The 18,257-nt window shown below is 42.7% G+C and overlaps 1 protein-coding gene across 7 annotated transcripts in view; it reads right to left on the bottom strand.

Moving 5' to 3' along the window:
- The window catches only part of SOAT1 (sterol O-acyltransferase 1), a 30,701-nt gene extending 13,625 nt beyond the window's left edge, over positions 1 to 17,076 (bottom strand). The window contains exons 1-4 of one of the 7 annotated variants that reach the window (XM_054833832.1): positions 16,975 to 16,990; positions 16,553 to 16,642; positions 13,463 to 13,596; positions 5,333 to 5,391 (exon numbers count right to left, since the gene is read on the bottom strand). In XM_054833832.1, the coding sequence (XP_054689807.1) occupies positions 5,333 to 5,391; positions 13,463 to 13,586 (183 nt within the window). In that variant the 5' untranslated portion in view covers positions 13,587 to 13,596; positions 16,553 to 16,642; positions 16,975 to 16,990. Of the gene's footprint in view, positions 1 to 5,332; positions 5,392 to 13,462; positions 13,597 to 14,022; positions 14,254 to 14,819; positions 16,517 to 16,552; positions 16,643 to 16,974 lie in introns of those variants that run through there. The other 6 variants (XM_054833830.1, XM_054833837.1, XM_054833835.1 and 3 more) reach the window with 6 other exon arrangements.
- Between the last annotated feature and the right edge of the window lie 1,181 nt (positions 17,077 to 18,257).

The following is an 18,257-nucleotide window of genomic DNA, read 5'->3' as shown; positions in this document are numbered from 1 at the left end:
AGGGAAGATAAACACTGTTCAACACAGAGGAGCAAAGTCTGATCTTCATACATGTATTTAGAGTGATAGGTATTTCACATATTTTATGGTGCCAAGAAGGTTGAGCTAAACTTAAAACATGAGTGCCAGAAAACATTTCTCAATTTTAACCAGAGTTACATCCTTAGCATACAAAACAAGTACAACAAGATTTACTTTTTAACCCATCTAGCGTTGCTGAGTGGAAAATGGACCTTTTCGTGCTTGTGGCTAAGCAATCACCATTGCTTCTGCGTTAATGCATGAGAACAAATCTCGATGATGTGAGTGCAGGAAAAAGGACCAAATTTACCCTTCTACTGCTACCACTGTTTGAAAACTTTAACATATCACTGAAATTACAGAACGCATGAAAAATTTTCACTAAAGCAACAAAACAGGGTAACATTGCTAAGCATTAAGACTGAGCAGTGATAGGGACAAAACTATTAGGCAGCAAGACTGAAGTTCAGGAATTCAGGGGAATCAAGTATCCCAGTTGAATCTCCTACGCTCCCTTCAGACAGCTTTATACAGGTTATCTTCTCTATTACAGCCAGTTGTGACAAAATCACACCATTTTTAGTCTATTCATATTTTTCTTCTCTCATTTTGTTAGACTAAGGCAACTCCTGAAGCATCTGGTTTACTAGAGACCTTGACTTCTAAGGGTGCGTGAAAAACCAATGATGAGCATCCCCGTCTCTACCATCTTTTTGGAAAAATGCACTGATACAGTACAAAAAAAAGGAGATAATCAGTTGTGGATAAAGCATAGGCCACTCTGGTCAAAGACTGATTGCTTCACCTGATAAACTGTTTCTTTTCTAGAAAGGAAAACATTACTTAACTCTCCCACTAATAATAAAAGTTATCCAGACAAGGACTACAATTCATCTTCAAAAGGCAGATTGTAAAATGCTAAGATAGCCCTTTTGTCTTGCTGAAAACTAGCATGTGTAATTCATTCCTGTATTTTCCTTTCTGCAATATTGTTGGATCTGCTATTTACTCTCATAACATGAGTTTTCAAAGACCTGATCACCCATGCCCTAGGCAGAGGTTTTAAAACTAGATGCATTTAGAAGAAACTGAAAAATAAAATGATCAAAGTTACTTATTTCTCTGTAGAAAGTGCTACACTGAGCTCTGGATAGCTCTTTGCTGCGGTGCAAGCAAATTCTTACTCTTTACATGCAGAAAGGATCCTAAGATTTGCACAGCAGTGTAAATGTTATTCTTATGACTAGAAAAAAAAAAAAGCAGGCAAAAATCAAGTCCCTCAAGGAAAGAAACGTGAACGCGTGTTGCCTTTATTTCAGTGAGAACTTTGGGAACCTAAAGATCCTAAGATCTCTGGCACTTCAGAAGACAGTGATTTATAAGACTTCTGAAAATTTACTTCCTTAACGTCCAGTCCTCCAGACACCAAATGTTTTTCCCCAATACTTAAGCCTAGTGATGAAGCATGGCTGAAAGCTAACCGTCAAGTTCCTGAACCATAAACCGTCTTAGAATGCTCTGCCAGATAGCCATCATCTTCAGCACAGGAGACAGGCAAGTTTCAAGAAATCACTTCAAATCTAATTGCATACTGTGTTTTGGGTTTTTTATGCAAGTGTCTATTGGCAACATTTGTCTGACCATCCTTTTGCCTGGGATTTTTCACGCTTGCCTCCAGATTCGAGGCCCAAGTCTTCTTACATGATAACTACGTATTATTTCATCTAGTCTTCCTACTGATCAGCTGCTTAAGAAACACGTGTTTTCCTTATCTTCAGAATTTCCAACTGCTACCTACTTCCTAATCTTGTAAGGCTGAGAAGTAACAAAATCCAGAAATCCATTTTCAAGAATGGAAAGAAAGAGCCTGGAAGCTGTGCACAAAAACAATGCTTCCTCAAAAAGGCATTTGTGACACTTGAGCTCATTTGTCAGTAGGTGTTTATGTTTTAGTGCCTAACTATTATGTTAAAGAAAGCTGGAGCAGCATTGTTTTTGCTAAAAAGGAACAGGCACGAGGTCTAAGAAGAAAAGGAAAAGCCAGATAACTGAAACAGGATCTGTTAGCTCTAAGCTGCAGCAGCGATATGTTTGTCTCTTACACAAACCTCTTTCCACAGCTGTTTTAAGGAGTCTGATTTACACTGGTCATCCATGATATAGCCTTCATTTTCCAAGCATGCTTGATTTTATACAGTATATCAAAAAAACCCCAAATCTAAGCTAAAAAGCCCTCTCTAGAAGCAAAACTTGTAGGCTAACAAAATATATTAATAGATGATGTATTCTTACAAAACGTTACTGTCTAATGCGACAACAGCCAAGTAAACGAGTTTAACACTCTGGCAGGAAATACAAGACAACCTGAAATGAGACCACATAAACCCAGCAGACCCTGAAGTCAAGGTACATCAGAACTACATTCTTCCTGTTTCATAGTAGTCATATCCAGAGAGATCTCTTGAAACAGAAGCTGCAGTGGGAGAAGGAGCAGATTAATATTTAACTTAATAAAAACATTTTTTTCCCCTATTTGGCAGCTGCCAGTATAGAACAAACAAGCTTCACCAGTGTTTAATGAAACAGAAGCTCTTAGGAGCTGGGTCCTCTTAGATACTGCTTTTCTGGGAGACAGAGAACTGGTCTCTGCAAGAGATGTGGACTTGTTCCTTTAAAAACAGAAGGAAAAAAACCCCAATATTGAGTACTTTGGAATTACGACCTGTAACAGAAGACACTGGTGCTCTCTGGCACAGCCTGCTTTCACAGCATGCATGCACATATCCCTACCAAGAGGGTCAAACAGAAATTCTTGCTCCTCTTGGAGCACTCAAATTTCCATGCCAAATAAAAGCAATTTTTTTTTTTTTTAAGTTTCTCCCCTTTTTTTAGCCTAATCTCCTCTTAGCAAGAGTTTAACAGAAATTATTTCCTTAAACTACCTCTTCTCTTTAGTTAGCACTACACTGAGATCGCTTCCTCCTAATACAACCCTCCAGCGCTGATATCAACATATGCATTTGTTTGGACTGGGAGAGCAGGGCATGAGTTCTCATCATATTAAATAAAATACAACCAGAACATAGACCCTATGGTAACTGTAATTCTGTACAACAACACTGCACAACATATTGTGCTATATTATCAACTATTACTACTGCCATTCAAAGGGCAATCTGCTTGAGTAATTGCTAGAGTAATTGTTAGTACTCAATAAGCCAAGCGCATTCCACCCAGTCACCAAAGAAATGACACTTAACACACCTCCCAGCAGCCATCACTGTGACAGGGGACGGACACAGAGATGACCTCGCTGTAGCTTCCCCCAGTGGACAGCATTTAATCAAGAGTTTCCTAAAGTATGCTTGAAGTCTCTGACAAGGAACTGGGCAGATCTACTTAGCTGTCACCATTAAGTTTTAAAAGAATCAGACCATTGCAAAACCAAAAAGGGGGGCAAGTAAGAAAAGAATGCTGTGCTATAAAAAGTAGAAGTTGGCCAATAACTGATGAGAAGTCAGAGAAAGTAGAGGGAAGTAACCGCGTAGCTTACTTATAAAGGGAAAGTTGCAAAAGCTCCCCAGCATTTTACTCATTCTAACAGATTTAGTAATTTCAGTCACTGAATCATGACAACATCTAGCTCTGACCAAGCGACACAACACACCATTCTCAACTCAGGTTAGGGTGAGCAGAGGACTAGATTTTCAGACTGGACTGCAGATGCATGAAGGCATCCTACTTGAAATAACACCTAGCACCCACAAATCCCCTTGAAATCAGCAGAAGTTGTCAGAGATCAGCACCTTTCAGAAGTCAAGCATCTATCTAGACCTCAAATACCCATCACCTAAAAGGTAAACTGCAATCCAAGCTTTTGTTCAGTGGTTCACACAAAAAAGGGCCAAGCACCCCAGGAATTTTCAGGAATTTCGCAGTAGGTGCAGGTTTTTACTTCACCTTGTGGCTATGATTGTAGCTTTGAGGCATTTAAAAAAAATTTGCAAGCTGCCTAACTCAAGGTTTAAAACCTGAACTCCCTGTGTTTTGGGAGAAGCTTCAGTAATTAAAGTGCCACTGACCCTGCTGTTTTTCTTTGATTCTTTTTGTGGATAAGAAATCACTTTGTCTACAAACTAGTGTGTCTCGAAGATGGCGGCCAGAAAAACACTTAGCAACAAGAGACATTCCTGGAAAAAAAGAAATCCAAGATCAAGTTGTCCCCTTGCAATGAGCCAGTGTCCCCTGGAACTTACAAAGCTACATGTGCTTAACAGTCAAAGCTCTCTCATGCAAACATCTGTTGCCAACGCAGTGATTTGCGGTGGCTGTTTTGTATACAGAGAAAACATATGAGGCTTGCTGTACCATGTCCTCAGTAAGAATCATTCAGAGAAGGCAACATACACCCTAATTATCCCTCTAATGGATTGAATTTTAGGAGTTTCAGCACAAAAAGCAGTACATCCTTTGCAGACAACATTTAAATACAGTTTAGTTATATTTATTATAAATTACACACCACTTAGAGGTAAAAAAAGACTTTTAAACAGGAAAACATTTCAAAGGTGCAAAATATTGTTCTCTGTAAGTATCCACTCCCTAATATTCACATAAGGCTGGCACAATTAGATTACTTCATCTTTACCACAGAATTCTCTGCAATAAAATGAAGCAAGAGCACAGGGCGATCTGCCCTGAAGAACATGCGTGCTACAAAACAATGGTTAACAAGAAGGGTGCAGTTCATTGTTAGCTAACTTCATTTAATTTGGGCATAAATCACCTTAACATAATCTAAGACGATGGCAGCTCACACAAACAATGTTACAAATACCCAGTGCTATTTTCTTTGAGGATACTTTGAGTGGGACCAAGGCTCAGGGAGGTCAGCTCCATAGCTAGGGCAACAGCAGCTGTGGGATACAGGCTCCATGCTACCCTTTATTCAATGGATAGCAGGACACAGAGCATTTTAAAAAACTCAGTGTGCAAGCAGGCTAGCTGATAATCACACTGCCAAAAGTTAGTGGTGAAGGAAGTTCCATTTTATTTACAGGTCTCAAAGTTCACTCTTATCTTTGGACTTCAACCTATTTGGGGTCAAGACAAAACTGCATTTGATAATACTACCCCTCTTGTGCAAAGTCAGATGAGAGGAAGAGGAGAGAAAGAGGGCTGTATAAAAGTCACTGCACTCAAGCTATGACTGAAGAGGGATATTTGTGTTCCAGGGCTACTGACTCTCCAAAAGACATTCAGGGTCAATTATCCTGCTCCTCCCCACAGGCAAGCATCAGAGTATATTTACCTCAGCTTCTGCTATTAGCTGCATTTTCCTTGTTATCACATGGTCAACATCAACCCGGCCTAAGGAAGGAAAGCAAATATTTAACAGTCACATTTTCAGTGGTGCGAGTTCCATGTCTGAAAACAGAAAGCACAACATAGAGTAACACAGTCATTGACTTTTCATTAGTGCTTCTGACTTCTAATAAGGTCCCAGTAAATTCAAAACTAAGCTGCAGGAAATTCATAAGCTATGACCACGTATTTTAAACGTCCGTTTAGGATCACAGCACTATAAGGCAGTCAACAGCTGATAACAGGCTGGATTTTTGAAAGCTTTATTTTCCATCAGCAACTCTGCAAATCTTCCCAAGGTCCCTAAACATATTCATCCTTGAAGTGGCAATTAGAACAACCCTTAGAAGGTCATATCCAAGTGTGCTGATCTTTTATCAGAGCTTTAACTCATGTACAGTGAACTAGATGTAAGATTAGGTTGTCTGGAGGTCTCTACATTGGCAATAGACGAGGTAGTCAAGTCACAACTATCTGTAAAATAACATAACCAGCTCTGAAGACAGGCTAAGTGGCAAGTTGGAAGGTTATCCTGTATTCAAACCTGGCTACTCCTACTCCTTTCATCCCCCAGGAGAAGTGCTAGACGTCAGTCCAACTGTATTCCTCAATGTTTCATCGCTTAAGCAAAGAGTCAGGTCTAAGTGTGCCATGAACATCATGACTTTTATCGTTACTCATATGTAAAGCCTCAAATATCACCTTTCTTTTGCATAAATAACTATACACATCTGAGATGCCTCTATTACATCAAGCGGAAAGTACATGAATCAGACATTTTAGACCGACTTTTAAGACAAGGTTAGTCTGCAATGGTTGTAGAGTGCTGGCAAGCCAGCTGGTGTTTCACTTCTCCAATAAGAACATAGAACATAAAGTTACTTAAAACAGAGGCTTGCACATGAAGGAAAAGCAAGTTTAAAGCAGCAATAGCCACCCTCCCAAAAATACTAGTCAGGGTTAAAAGACAAACCTTGCCTTGAGCGTGTCCTTGGCAATTATAGCTACAACTATACATACCACATACCATACACAGTAACGCACGGCTAGCGTTACAACTTCCACGTTCACTAAGACATTACCACTTTTTCTAAAAGTGGGTACTGAACTGATTCTTTAGTAACATTTCCAGTGAAGGATGAGCTAACAGATTTGCAGTAGAGGTGTCATTGTTGCGGTGCTGTGTGACAAGACGACAGATTCATAGCAGCATCACAGTTCGTAATGCAGCATCCTTGTCTCGTCCTCCTTGTATGTGCACAGCCTATGCACACAAAATGCACAGGGTGCTGTTTTAATAGAAGCAAGTGCTTCTGTGATGCATGCTAGTCTGAGGGTGCTCTTAAGACCAACCAGTTTTAAGATGTTTAGGTAGACCTGCCTCAGAGATTACTCCAATTCCAATACTGGAGAAGAGTTAAGTGAAACAAGAAACTTTATCTTCAGTGAAGCTACTCTCAGTTGTTAGCATTAATTCCGCCCCCAATCAAGCAGGAAGATTGTTTGTCTATAAAAACTGCTATACAAGCTATAGACTTAAGAACAATCCAGCAACAGCCAATTACTTAGCAGCCTTGTAATGCAATAGCAAACCAGGAAACTGCTTAACATCATGAAGTTTTGGCTGCACGCAAAGCTCCATTTTTACAAAAATAGAATTCCTGGTTACTAAGCATCTCACCTCCAAGACAAATAAATTACCTCAGCATTTAAGCTTGTCATGATGTTACACTTGCCGAAAAGCAGCAGTTTGGAAAACAATTTGAGAGAATAGTGTAAGATGCCACTAGAGTCCCTTGTCCCACTCAGCTCATGCACTTTGTTGGTCTCAAATGGATTTCCCCATTAACAAAAAAACCAAGTTGTTCCATAAGCTGAATTGTATCCCCTTCATATCATCTCAATGGTCCTTCTCCCTCACTGAGGCACTCCGTAACTGCACTCATAGCCCCCTCCTCTCACTACTACTATGCTAAGAACCACCTTATGCTTACCTGGTAGAAAGGAGATCAGACAGAGCTGTTCAGCTCAAAGCACAACTAACCTTCTCCTACAAAAAGGTAAGAATTTGTGTGTGTCATTCAGCTGCCAGTCTTCAAGACTCTATCAAGTTTGCTTGAAGCCATGCACCACAGCCAAAGAGGACAGGACACATGAGACTTAAGGGATTGCACTATTTCCTTTGTAAGACAAGCTAAAAATAAATAGCCACTGTTTTGACCATGTATTTCCTGTCAGATCTTGCATTCAAAGCCTCAGTTGTTGTAACTACCAGGAGTGGCTCACTTTGGAAATAACACACCCGTTTTAACTTACCAGGCCTTAAAGATAGATACAGTTTTACAGATAGCTAACGTACACTTTAACAGTTGTATAGGAAATGAGGCCAGTCTCTGACCTGCTGACATAGCAATTGCTAAACTGTATGCAGTGTCCCTCCTATCACTTTATTCGCCCACACACCACTGTGTAAGCTTTAAAACCAAGATCTCCACGTCTTCAGTATATGCACCTCAAAGTAAAACCACTTGTAAGCTTGTTGTTTCTTTTCCAGAACGAAGTCTCCTGTAAAAGAAAACCCACTCCAAAACAACTCATTCTGCTGTGTTGCATCGCCCCATAAACTCAAGTTGTGTCACAAGGCAGATAACAGAGAACACAAACTCATCATCTTCTTGAATCATTCATCTTCTATTGTGCAAGCTGCTAGTTATGTTCTGTGAGGTCATTCCAGAAGAGATCATCACATGATCTCTGAGTCTAAAAGGAATCGTGCACTGCTGAGAAGCCCAAATCTTCTTTTTCCTTTGACACTGAAAATTAAGACTGGATCCCTCTGTATCATTTTGGGATTGCAACATCATTCCAAAAATGGACTCAAGGGTGCACAATACAAGCAAGCACATCTTTGTGTCTAAAACAAGATGGGATATGCCTTAAAAAACCCAGGAAATATATTTAAAGTCATTAGGAAGAAAATCTTTGAAGGCTAGTATGAAAGACTAGCAAGTTTTACTGGAAACTGAGGCAGAGTTTGCTTTGAAAGAACTTTGCTCACAGTGAGAAGTTTTAACTTGTTGCCTTCCCTTCAGATTGCTAAGATCTTTAGCTGACCACTTGTCTTGGGCTTGTTGAAACCGATCCTTGTAGGATGTGACAACCCTGCACAGCCCAAGTTCTAAGCAGGTTCAAAAGCAGAAGGAAAAACAAGGGCAATTTAAATGTAAACTTTGTTTCCATAGGAAACCAGGCTAATAAAAGATGACCTGAAGATTGAGAAAGCTTCTTACTGTTGAAAACTTGAGCAACTTAAGTTTCACAAAAGATTTACAAACTACCTTCTTAAAGGATCTCTTTGTCCCTTTTTCAACCTACTCTTGTAGAAATTACAGATAAGTGACATTTGAGATGACTAGAGAAGCATCCCATTCATATGACCTGTTAGTGCTGCAGCTTGGGATCCAACAAAAACAGCTTCTATGCAAAACACTAGCCAGCACTCTACTAAGCAAGCTCTCAAAAATTACCTGTGTTAAAAAGCATTCATTTCATTTAACCGTGACCATCTGCAATTACTACCAAGGGCACAAGTGGGAGTAAGTTATTTGAGTAAAGCTGTGGCTTGCATGCAGTGTTACGGTTCCAGCCTGTAGTGACTTCACCAGCCACAGAAACTACTTGCAGCCCAGCACTCTGAGCCGTTGCCACTCAAACTGTTCCTCTACTGTGACAACAAGCTTATTCTTAAGCAGTTAGAACAACCTAGGGAGACTACTGCTATCTAAATCCCTCCACAGCATTCAAGACAAAGATACCTCTTTCCAGAAAAGCTAGGAAAAGCACGCAACAAACTTCAGTTTATTGCCACATGTACTTCAAAAAAAGACACTTCTCAGAACAACCAAGCATACAACTCACAGTTCAGAAGCATTTTCTCCCAGTGATGTCAGGATCTGTTTAGCTTCAGGATCTTCCTGGAAAGTCACAGATACAAACCCAATACTGCCCTTCTCTAAAAGGGCTTAAAATTATGATCTTCATTATTTCTTGATTGGACAGCTTACTATTCAAGAGATTAGAGCAACATAGGCAGAAGGATTTCATTACTGTCAGATGCCTGGATTCAAAGGCACTAAAACTTCTAAAAACACTGAAGATGTTATCTGAAGGAAAGCAATGTTAAAGCCAACCTAGCACAAGGCTACTGTAAAGAAAGGAAGCCTTCCATATCTGCTACAATACAACATATGTTAATAATTTGATGCTAATAAGCCTTATTCCTACTTATGGTAATTTATTTGGCCACTCAGCAGATAGAGGCAAGGTAGGACTAGATTGCTCCCCAGAGCTCAGCTGATCTGCTTAAAGAATGCTTAGGCCATAGGTCACTGTGCCATAAGTCACTCACAGTTGGGCAAGGAATTCAGTTTAAAAAGTCATTTTTGCAGGGACATGGGACCCAAACAGCCTCTTCACTAGCAGGAGGAAACACCAGCATTCTCTGCCCCATGCCACCATGTCCAAAGGCTCTTCACAAGAAACCGCTCAGCCTTCACCAAACCCACAGGTTGCAAAACATGGGAGAGTCTAGAATTATCAAAATCCAGCTAGTCTCAGACAAGACAACTCTGTTGGATCCATCTCCCAGAAACACATCCAAGATACTCAATTCAAGCAGCTTAATCCCAAATTCACTAATCCATAAGAAATAGCCTGTTGAGACAATGAACACTTACTGCTGTGAGTCAGACAGCAACCCCTAAAGCTTTCCAAATTGCTCCCTGTTTCAGAGCTCCCTCCTCCTACATCTATTAGTAGGCACACACAATTCATGCAGCTTCATGAACTTTTGCACTGAGAATGATCAATAGTAACCTCTTCACTGGAAGATAACAACCCCTTTCTAAGATCAGCATTACCAAACAGGCTTACTCACACCAAACAAAGATATGCCACATAGCTTGTTTGCAGATCAGCCTCTGGAGATACTTCTAATCCTTTTCTGATTTCAGAGGAAACAAGGGCAGACTCCAAAACCATCAGTTTACTGTTTTGAATGGTCTAATCTTAGCATTTTAGAGGCACTCAGATGCATGCTTAAGAGCTATGCCCTCTAACCTTTTAAGATCTGCCCATGCAGTTTCTATTATGCTCATTCCAGGTATGTTTTCCTGCAACCGGTACTGCCTGGTATCAATACCCCATTAAGCAGAACAGTTTTATATTTATTTATGTACCTCCATCTGAAAACATATAAGACTAATCTTATTAAGGAAGCCTGGCTTTTGACAGGGGATTATTGCTGCCTAGATCACCTGTTGACTCCACGTCAGGACCAAATTAGTTGCTTAATTATGACACCAGAGCCAATTCAAGGAGAAGCAATATATGAGACTGAAGTTAAGCTACCCTGTCAAAGTGAAGTTATAGGCTAAATGATTACAAGATACAAAAACATCAAGGAACAGAAGAATTTTTCTGGCAATCTCAAAGCTATGAATACTTCCACACTGCTATAAAATTTGGAGTGGCCAAGTATAAACTATTTAGTCTTAGAACTCAAGCCAGGAGACAGTTTTCAGAAGCATTGATGAGGCAAGAAAAAAAATAAGCTAAACTACCTCTAAAGCCAATATATGGATTAAAATTATTCTCCTATGCAATTTCAGATCAGCCAATGTATTTGAGTTTTAATAAAGAAAGAATTAATGGCCTAGAAGTTTTTGTAGAAAGTTCGCACACTTCTGGAAACAAGTCAATTGGCCCTTGACACATTAACTCTTAAGTTAAAAAGCAGATTGTGTTTGCTAATCAGGGAGGATCAAGGGTGGGAAATCACATTAACAATTTTTTTTTTTTTTTTTTTTTTTACAGAAATAATTGCTGCAAAGACACTACATACTTACTCGCATACAAGATACTGTCTTGACCTGGCTAGAATCCCTTGACTGCAATAAACATGCATCTTGTCTAAAATTCAACACAACACCCAGTGTTAAGAGTTAAAGAGGATGTTGCCAGACATAGCAGCCTCACGCTGCCTTTGTATACATCAGGACAGCTATTCAGAACTGAATGGCTAGGACAAAAGAAAGCAAGAAAAGTAGTCTATGGCTACTCCTTTTGAGAATTCTTCCACCTCAGCCATGCTTTCACAGAAAGCCCTACCTACTTATGCAAGCATACTGGACTACATGAAGAGGCCACTATCTGGAACACGTGAACACTTTGTAAAGCTTCAACCTTTGTGCCACAGCGATACTGATTTAATCCCGCTATAAAGAGGAATTCCTGACCAGAGGGATGCATCTTCCTCCCAGGCCTATAATGTGATTAGGCATCAGGCTCATGCCTCCTACCTCCCTGGGGCATTCCTGTTGTCCCCATCATCGTCCTGAGCAAAGAGTCTGTAAAAACTGGTAACACTTAAGTCTTTGTGACACTTTTGCTGAATTGGCAGCAACCCCAGAAGGTAAGAGGCACCTAATCTTAACTAACAAGGATTCCTCCCCACTGTCCTTCACTGCAGTTTGTACTGTATTAAAACACACTGCATTGTTCTAAGCCAACCCACCAGGTACATGTACACACATGAAAGCTCAGTACACTTACAAGAGATCTGCCCCAGAATGTTTACTTGCTACGCACCAACATTATCTCACCTGCAGTGACATTATGCCACATCTCAGAGGTATTAAAATGAAAGGCTTTAAAAAGACAGGCACACCCACCTATCAAGTGCTAATTACCACAGCTATATTTATTCTCTATCCACAAGCTTGCAAGAACTCAAATTCATGCATAACAGTTAAGGTGTTTCCATAGATAAAAAGTTAGAAGTCTGCTTCTAAACCCACCGTAACTGTTTTCAAGTAGCCATCAACTCCTTGCAATTTTCTAAAACCAGCATTAATAGAATAGTCCCATTTGATTCAATTAAAATGATGGTATCACCAACAGCTTAATATCCCAGTTCTCCAAGTAGTCTGTGGCATGGCTTTCTCTCCAACATATTTTTTGCAAGAAGAAATCTGACTTGTCCTAAACTTAAATTTGCTCGAACTCCCATTTGAGCTGAAAGTACTGTGAAATAGTGACACAATTCTTGCTGGTATGCCTCTGAATAATCTCCTTGAATCACTGGCCCCAGGGTTTTGGAACTTGTATTCCCATGGCACATTGTGATAAACTAGTTTACCTTTTTGCTTATTCTGTCTCCCCAAGAGAAAGGAAACAAGCTGCAATTTTATCGCTAACCTGCTTATCACTGGCTGGAATGCAATACAGCATAACCCAGGAGTCTGAGACAGTGACAGTTTCCACAGAGTCCACAGGCAAAACCACTCAAACTGCCACACAACTGTCCCTGCAACTAAAGGGACAGGACATATGCAGCAATGATCCTTCCACAAAGCCAACTATAAGCCAAATTACTTTTAAGGTGACCAAAATATAAATGAATACAAACCCAACTGTTTATTGTTCTATTACACCTTTTAAGGCAGCCAAGGTTGAGACTGGATAGAAGGGAGCTGTTTCGACATTAACTGAGCCCCACAGGAACAGAGAATCATTCTTTGTGGCATCCCACCTCCATCTGTCTGTCTGTCAGGATGGATACACCAGCTTAGCCTGGTATGTTAAAGATCGTTTTGTTCAATCTTGAGGAAGACACATACTTAAAGCTTGTAAAGGAAGTAAGATGAAGTTCCCAGAAAAAGCATTTACCAGGATTACTCAAAACTGTTGTCAAGATGCATTTGCACCTTTTACAGCATTGAAGCATCTTCTCATCACACATTTCTCCTGTGACAATTAATCACTTCCTTTACTCTAGACCCCTGTAAGCATTGCGGCACGCAGCCCCGGAGGGAATGTTCCGCAGAAGAGTACTCCAAACAACCTAAACCTGCTGAAGAAGCACAGCTGGTATGCAGGGAGCTCCAGCTTGGGAGCCTTTCTATGAGCAGAAAAAATGAAATGAAAGAGCAAAGAGGCAAGGACCATGAACTAGAAAGGACACCTTAGGGTAGATCACATGCAGAGATACAACTAATTCTGAGTGAAAGAATCTCACCATTGCTTGAGTTTTGAAATGACCTCTCACTCTCAGGTCTCCTCTGTGTTTCTTCATTCTCAGAGTTCTTGTAGGTTGTAGTGGAGCCAGACTGGCGTTTTCTTACACAGTCTTCACCTGCCATTGTTGCCTAGCTAGACCAGAAAAGACAGCAGACAATCAATGACAGATGAAACTCATTTACTCTTTACATTGCTCAAGAATAAATTCACATAGCCTTCTTTACACTAAAGTTAGACTTTCTTTCTGCCATTATGAATTCAGAGCAAAGGTAGGAGAAATTAAGGACACACTTTTATTAGTCATTTACTGTGGATCACACTTCCTCTCCCTTACTACAAACAGTAAAGGAACAAAGTAACCAAGCAAGTTTCCCCACCACTACCAAAACATCTCCCCACAGCTCCCTCCTTTCCCCCACAAACCTTCTAAGTATTTAAAATTACTTAAGCTTTTGTGAAATCTTTAAAAGTCCAAAAAGCCCTTGAAAATGCTGAAAGTCAGTCGGACAGCAAAATTTGTCTTCCGAGAGACCTCACAGGTTTGCTTTGCAGAATTACCAGCATTATTTTGCCTGAGCCAAGCCCCTTCCTGTCAAGTCTTCAGTTCTTACTGAAAGGGCAGCTTCCTCAATAGATCCTTGTACTCTGCTTGGCCAGACAACGGTTGCATTGCAAACCACGGGAAAACAGGAAGAGAGAATCAGGTTTGAACGACGCCAGATTCAATGACAAAGGTCACTGCTGGGGACAGAGCTGCTAGCAGGGAACACCTGAACCACCACAGCTAGACTGAAAACAGAAAAATCTCAGTTAATGAGAAGGGGGAAAGGGGATTTTAATTTGGTCACAAAGCAGCGTTCCAGCACACTCTCCACAAAATTCAGCTCAAGAAGCTGTCAGAGATGTAGCTACAACCAGGGACAATTTTCAGAACTGAACTTCCAGAAAACCACACAGGTATGCGCGTAATCACATTTTCAAACTAATGCTTTCTGACATTTTTTTTCACCTTGGTGCAAACTCTTAAATAGACATGTGTTTTGTTGCTAGTGAACAGAATACATGCACCAACACAGATGAGCTATTAGAGACAGGCAAGGAAAATTCATGTACTTGTAGAAAAGCTAAGGCGGCAGAACATAACTATTTAAGGATGGATTTCCTCAGAACACTCAGGCTGGAACTTCTGCAAAACGGAAATAAGACTTATGATCAGACATTTTCAGGACGCAGCTTCCTGTGTTTGTTCCTCTAGTAGAACAGTCTCACATTCTCCTTTCAGGCATCACAGCATATAGGGGGGAAAAAACCAAACCCTTTTGAAACACCAAACAGTAAATCACTAATTCAATCACCATTTCTTGCAGCACTGCCTCTCTTAGCTCTCACTGTCTCAGGAGATCACAGCCAGGTCTACAAGCTATAAAAACAAAGACCATAAAAATGACAAATTTCCCCGCTGGCTTTGTGTAACACCTGATAGCTCATGCTATCATAATTTACATGATGTGAAAAGCATTTGCGTGAAGAACAGAAAGAACCAGACAAGAATGTGTTAAGTCTACCTATAGTAACTATGCTCAGCAGCACAGAAAGGTAGGTGGCAGGACATAGCCACTTTTACCAGCTCTGTACACAGCTACTGCTGCAACCCTCCTGAATACTCCTCTTGCCTTTTAACACCAATCAGTCACTGTCATGAAGATGTTACTCTTTCCACCTCCCAGCCTTCCCACAAGGTTCCTGGTACAGATATGGCCACATGATGAGAGCATGAGAGTAAAGGATTGTTTTGCCCACCTGGGGTTTACAACCAGGCAGAGATCCTGGACAGGCAAACATTTCAATCTTTCTGCTCTTACACAAGAGAGATGCCCAAAACCCTATCACAAGATAAGAGTGGATCGCTCTGATTACACAATAGGGTATACAGAGCAATGAAGAGGGAAAAAATCAAGCTGCCATATGAATTCATGCACTAACAACTACTACTCCCTGGGCCGCCAGGATGCCTCTCCACTGCCTTCTGATCCAAGTTAAGCTGTTCTTGTGAGCCACATCTGTCCTTAAAGGTGCAGGTTTTCCAGATCTAACAGAGGATCACAAGTTTCATTCTTTTCTCAGTACACTTTTCAACTTCAAGAGGTGAAGAAGGGACTCCTTTCTGTCCAGTGCAGAGTGGTCAGAGTAACAAAAAGGAGTTAGAGATTTGCCAGACAGGGGAAAGAAAAAAAAAATCATGTATGAGAGAAAAAAAAGTTAAAGCTATTAACTTAAAAAGCTATTCAATTCAGATAGGCTAAGTGATAGCAACAAAACCTTTTTCACTGCAAACAAGAACTGCGCTAGGGGAAATCTACAAAAACAAACATTTTCCTAGTCGAGTTTCCATATGATGAGAGGTGTAACATTACAGTACCTAAGCAACTATCAGCACATCAGTGCCTAAAGAAGGTATCAGACCTTCCCTTGAATCTCTGCTAGAACCACATCAATCACAACACAATGCCATGCCAAGTCCAAAATGTTCACTACCTCCTTCACTAAAGGAAATCACTCCTCACATTTAGTAAAGAGCCTCTCCTTTCACCTTGCTCTGGGCACTTGCAGGACATCTAGAACCACAAGCGCATCCCATTGTCAGATTTCCCAGCAGACATCCCCTAATTCTATAGGCACGATGGTGTTATGGTATTTGTAAAAGGTCTCAGAAACCTTGAGTTCCTCCATCTTCCCTTTCAAAACACTGGTAATTATAAGCATGTCTTAGGAGAAAACCATCACCCTACAGAAGTACATCTTTGCATTTCAAAAGGCTTGGTAGCACAGTGACAGCACCTATTCTACCTCCAATACCGCTTATGCTAAATAATAACCTTATTCCAAACACCTTTCAGACTCCAAGGTTTTCCTTTCACCCTTGGGCATAACAGTAACTAGCAGACCCAGCGTGCTACACCCTCGGTATCCGCAGAGCTCTCCGCAAACTAAGCAGGTACCAAAACAAAGTTAAGGTCATTCCATAGCTCAACCGCAACGCACAAAACAGCAGGCTAAAGGAAAAAAAGAAAAAAAAAAAAGACAAAACCTGCAGATAACAACGGAAGCTGCTTAAAGCACTGCCGAGGCTCCCAGCACACCCGAGACCATAAAGTCAGCTGCCTTCTCCGCTAACTCCCTGGAAACAAGCGCGGAAGTGTTATCCGGCGGTGCCCGCTGCCAGCAACGAGACCCACCCCTCGCCTCCCCCCCAAGCCCCAGCCTGGAGGACGTCCGGAGGCCTGCGGAGCGCTGCCCCCCTTCCCCCGAGCCGCACAGCCCCTGCGAGAGGGCTCCCGGCACAGCTTCCCCCGCCCCAGCGGCACCGCGCCGGGCGGGGGGACGGGGGACGCCGGTGCCACTGGGAACGGACCGGGCCTAAAGCCACCGGCGGGAGGGAGGGAGCGGACCCGCTGCCGCGGAGCCGCCCGGCTCGGGGCCGAGGGACCGGCCGCCCTCACGCCGCATCACCTCAGGGCGATAGAGCCGCTGCCTCCGCGCGCACCAGCTCCCCACAACTGCTTCCCGCCTCCGCCACGCGCCCGCGCGCCAGGGCCTCTTCCCGAGGCTCGCGCACGTCACCGCGCAGAGGGAGGGGGGAGGGGCGCCGCCGCCTATTGGCTGGGAGGCGTTCCGCGGGGGAGGGGGAAGGGGCGCGCGGCGCGGGGGCGGTGGGAAACGGGGTGGGAGGTGGCACGTGAGGCGCGCGCGCCCCCCTTCCCCCTTCGTCCCCTTATCCCACCGCACCCCTTCCCCACAGCTTCCGCCTTTCCCCCGCGTACCCCACCCCCCCCGGCTTTCCTGTCAGGCGTCGTGGCGGGACGGGGCCGCTCACCGCCACCTTATCCCGGTCCTCCTGAGGCGGGAAGTAACGCGGAGGGAGAGGTGTGCCTCGTCCCCGGGGACGTGGGATGGCCGTGACCGCCCAGGCCAAGGTCCTGGGTGGGCTCGGTCAGCACCCACGGGCGGGCCTGCCCTCGCCCTGAGGCCCCCCCCCCCTCCATCCTCTACCCGCCGGCACAAGGAAAACTTGATTTCAAGGACCTGGGAGGGCACAGAAGTCAAGGCTGGGAGGACCAGGCAGCTTTATCTGTGCTCCTCCTTCAGAGGGAACACAAGGCATCCTCCCCAGTGAGGTCCCTCCAAAAAGCTTTATGGGATCGATGGCAAATATTTTTAAAGGGAAGTGAAAATAGAGCACCTGCCAACTTGAAGAGCACCCCCTGTCCCCCAAGAAGTGGGGGTTCTGTGCCAAGGGGGTGTTCACCCTCACCAGTTTTATCCTGGGGAATGTGAGCTGCAGCTCACCAGTAACACGGGGAGCCGAGAGCCATGGCCTGGCTGGAGAGGTCTCGTGCCGGTCCCAGCCTGTGCTCCAGAGGGTCAAACACTGGGTGAAAGGCTGGGGTTTGCACCCTCGCTTTCTTGCTTGCTTTCTTTCCCCAGGCAGACACAGGCTTGTGACGGATGGTTGAGTCACAGGAACACGTCACCAGCAAACAAACTCTAGTAACCTCTCAGTAGCTGTGTTTCACACCATAAATAGGGAAGTTTTCCCAAAGTCAGGAGAACTAAGCCATTGACTTTCCTACAGGCAAGTACGTGTCTTTCCTTCTCCTCACGACTTCAGGGCTGTGCTATGCACAATACGTACCCAGGTGCACCCTGAAAGGTTGTCCCCAACCACGGTACAAAGCTATGATGAGGTATTAAAACATTTCTATCGCATTTCACCTTATCAGACCCATTAATAA

The sequence above is a fragment of the Grus americana genome, chromosome 8 (assembly GCF_028858705.1).
Source record: "Grus americana isolate bGruAme1 chromosome 8, bGruAme1.mat, whole genome shotgun sequence".
NCBI classification, from domain to species: Eukaryota; Metazoa; Chordata; class Aves; order Gruiformes; family Gruidae; genus Grus; species Grus americana.
Note: the sequence above shows the minus strand (reverse complement) of the source record. Positions and strands in the feature narration are given on the sequence as shown.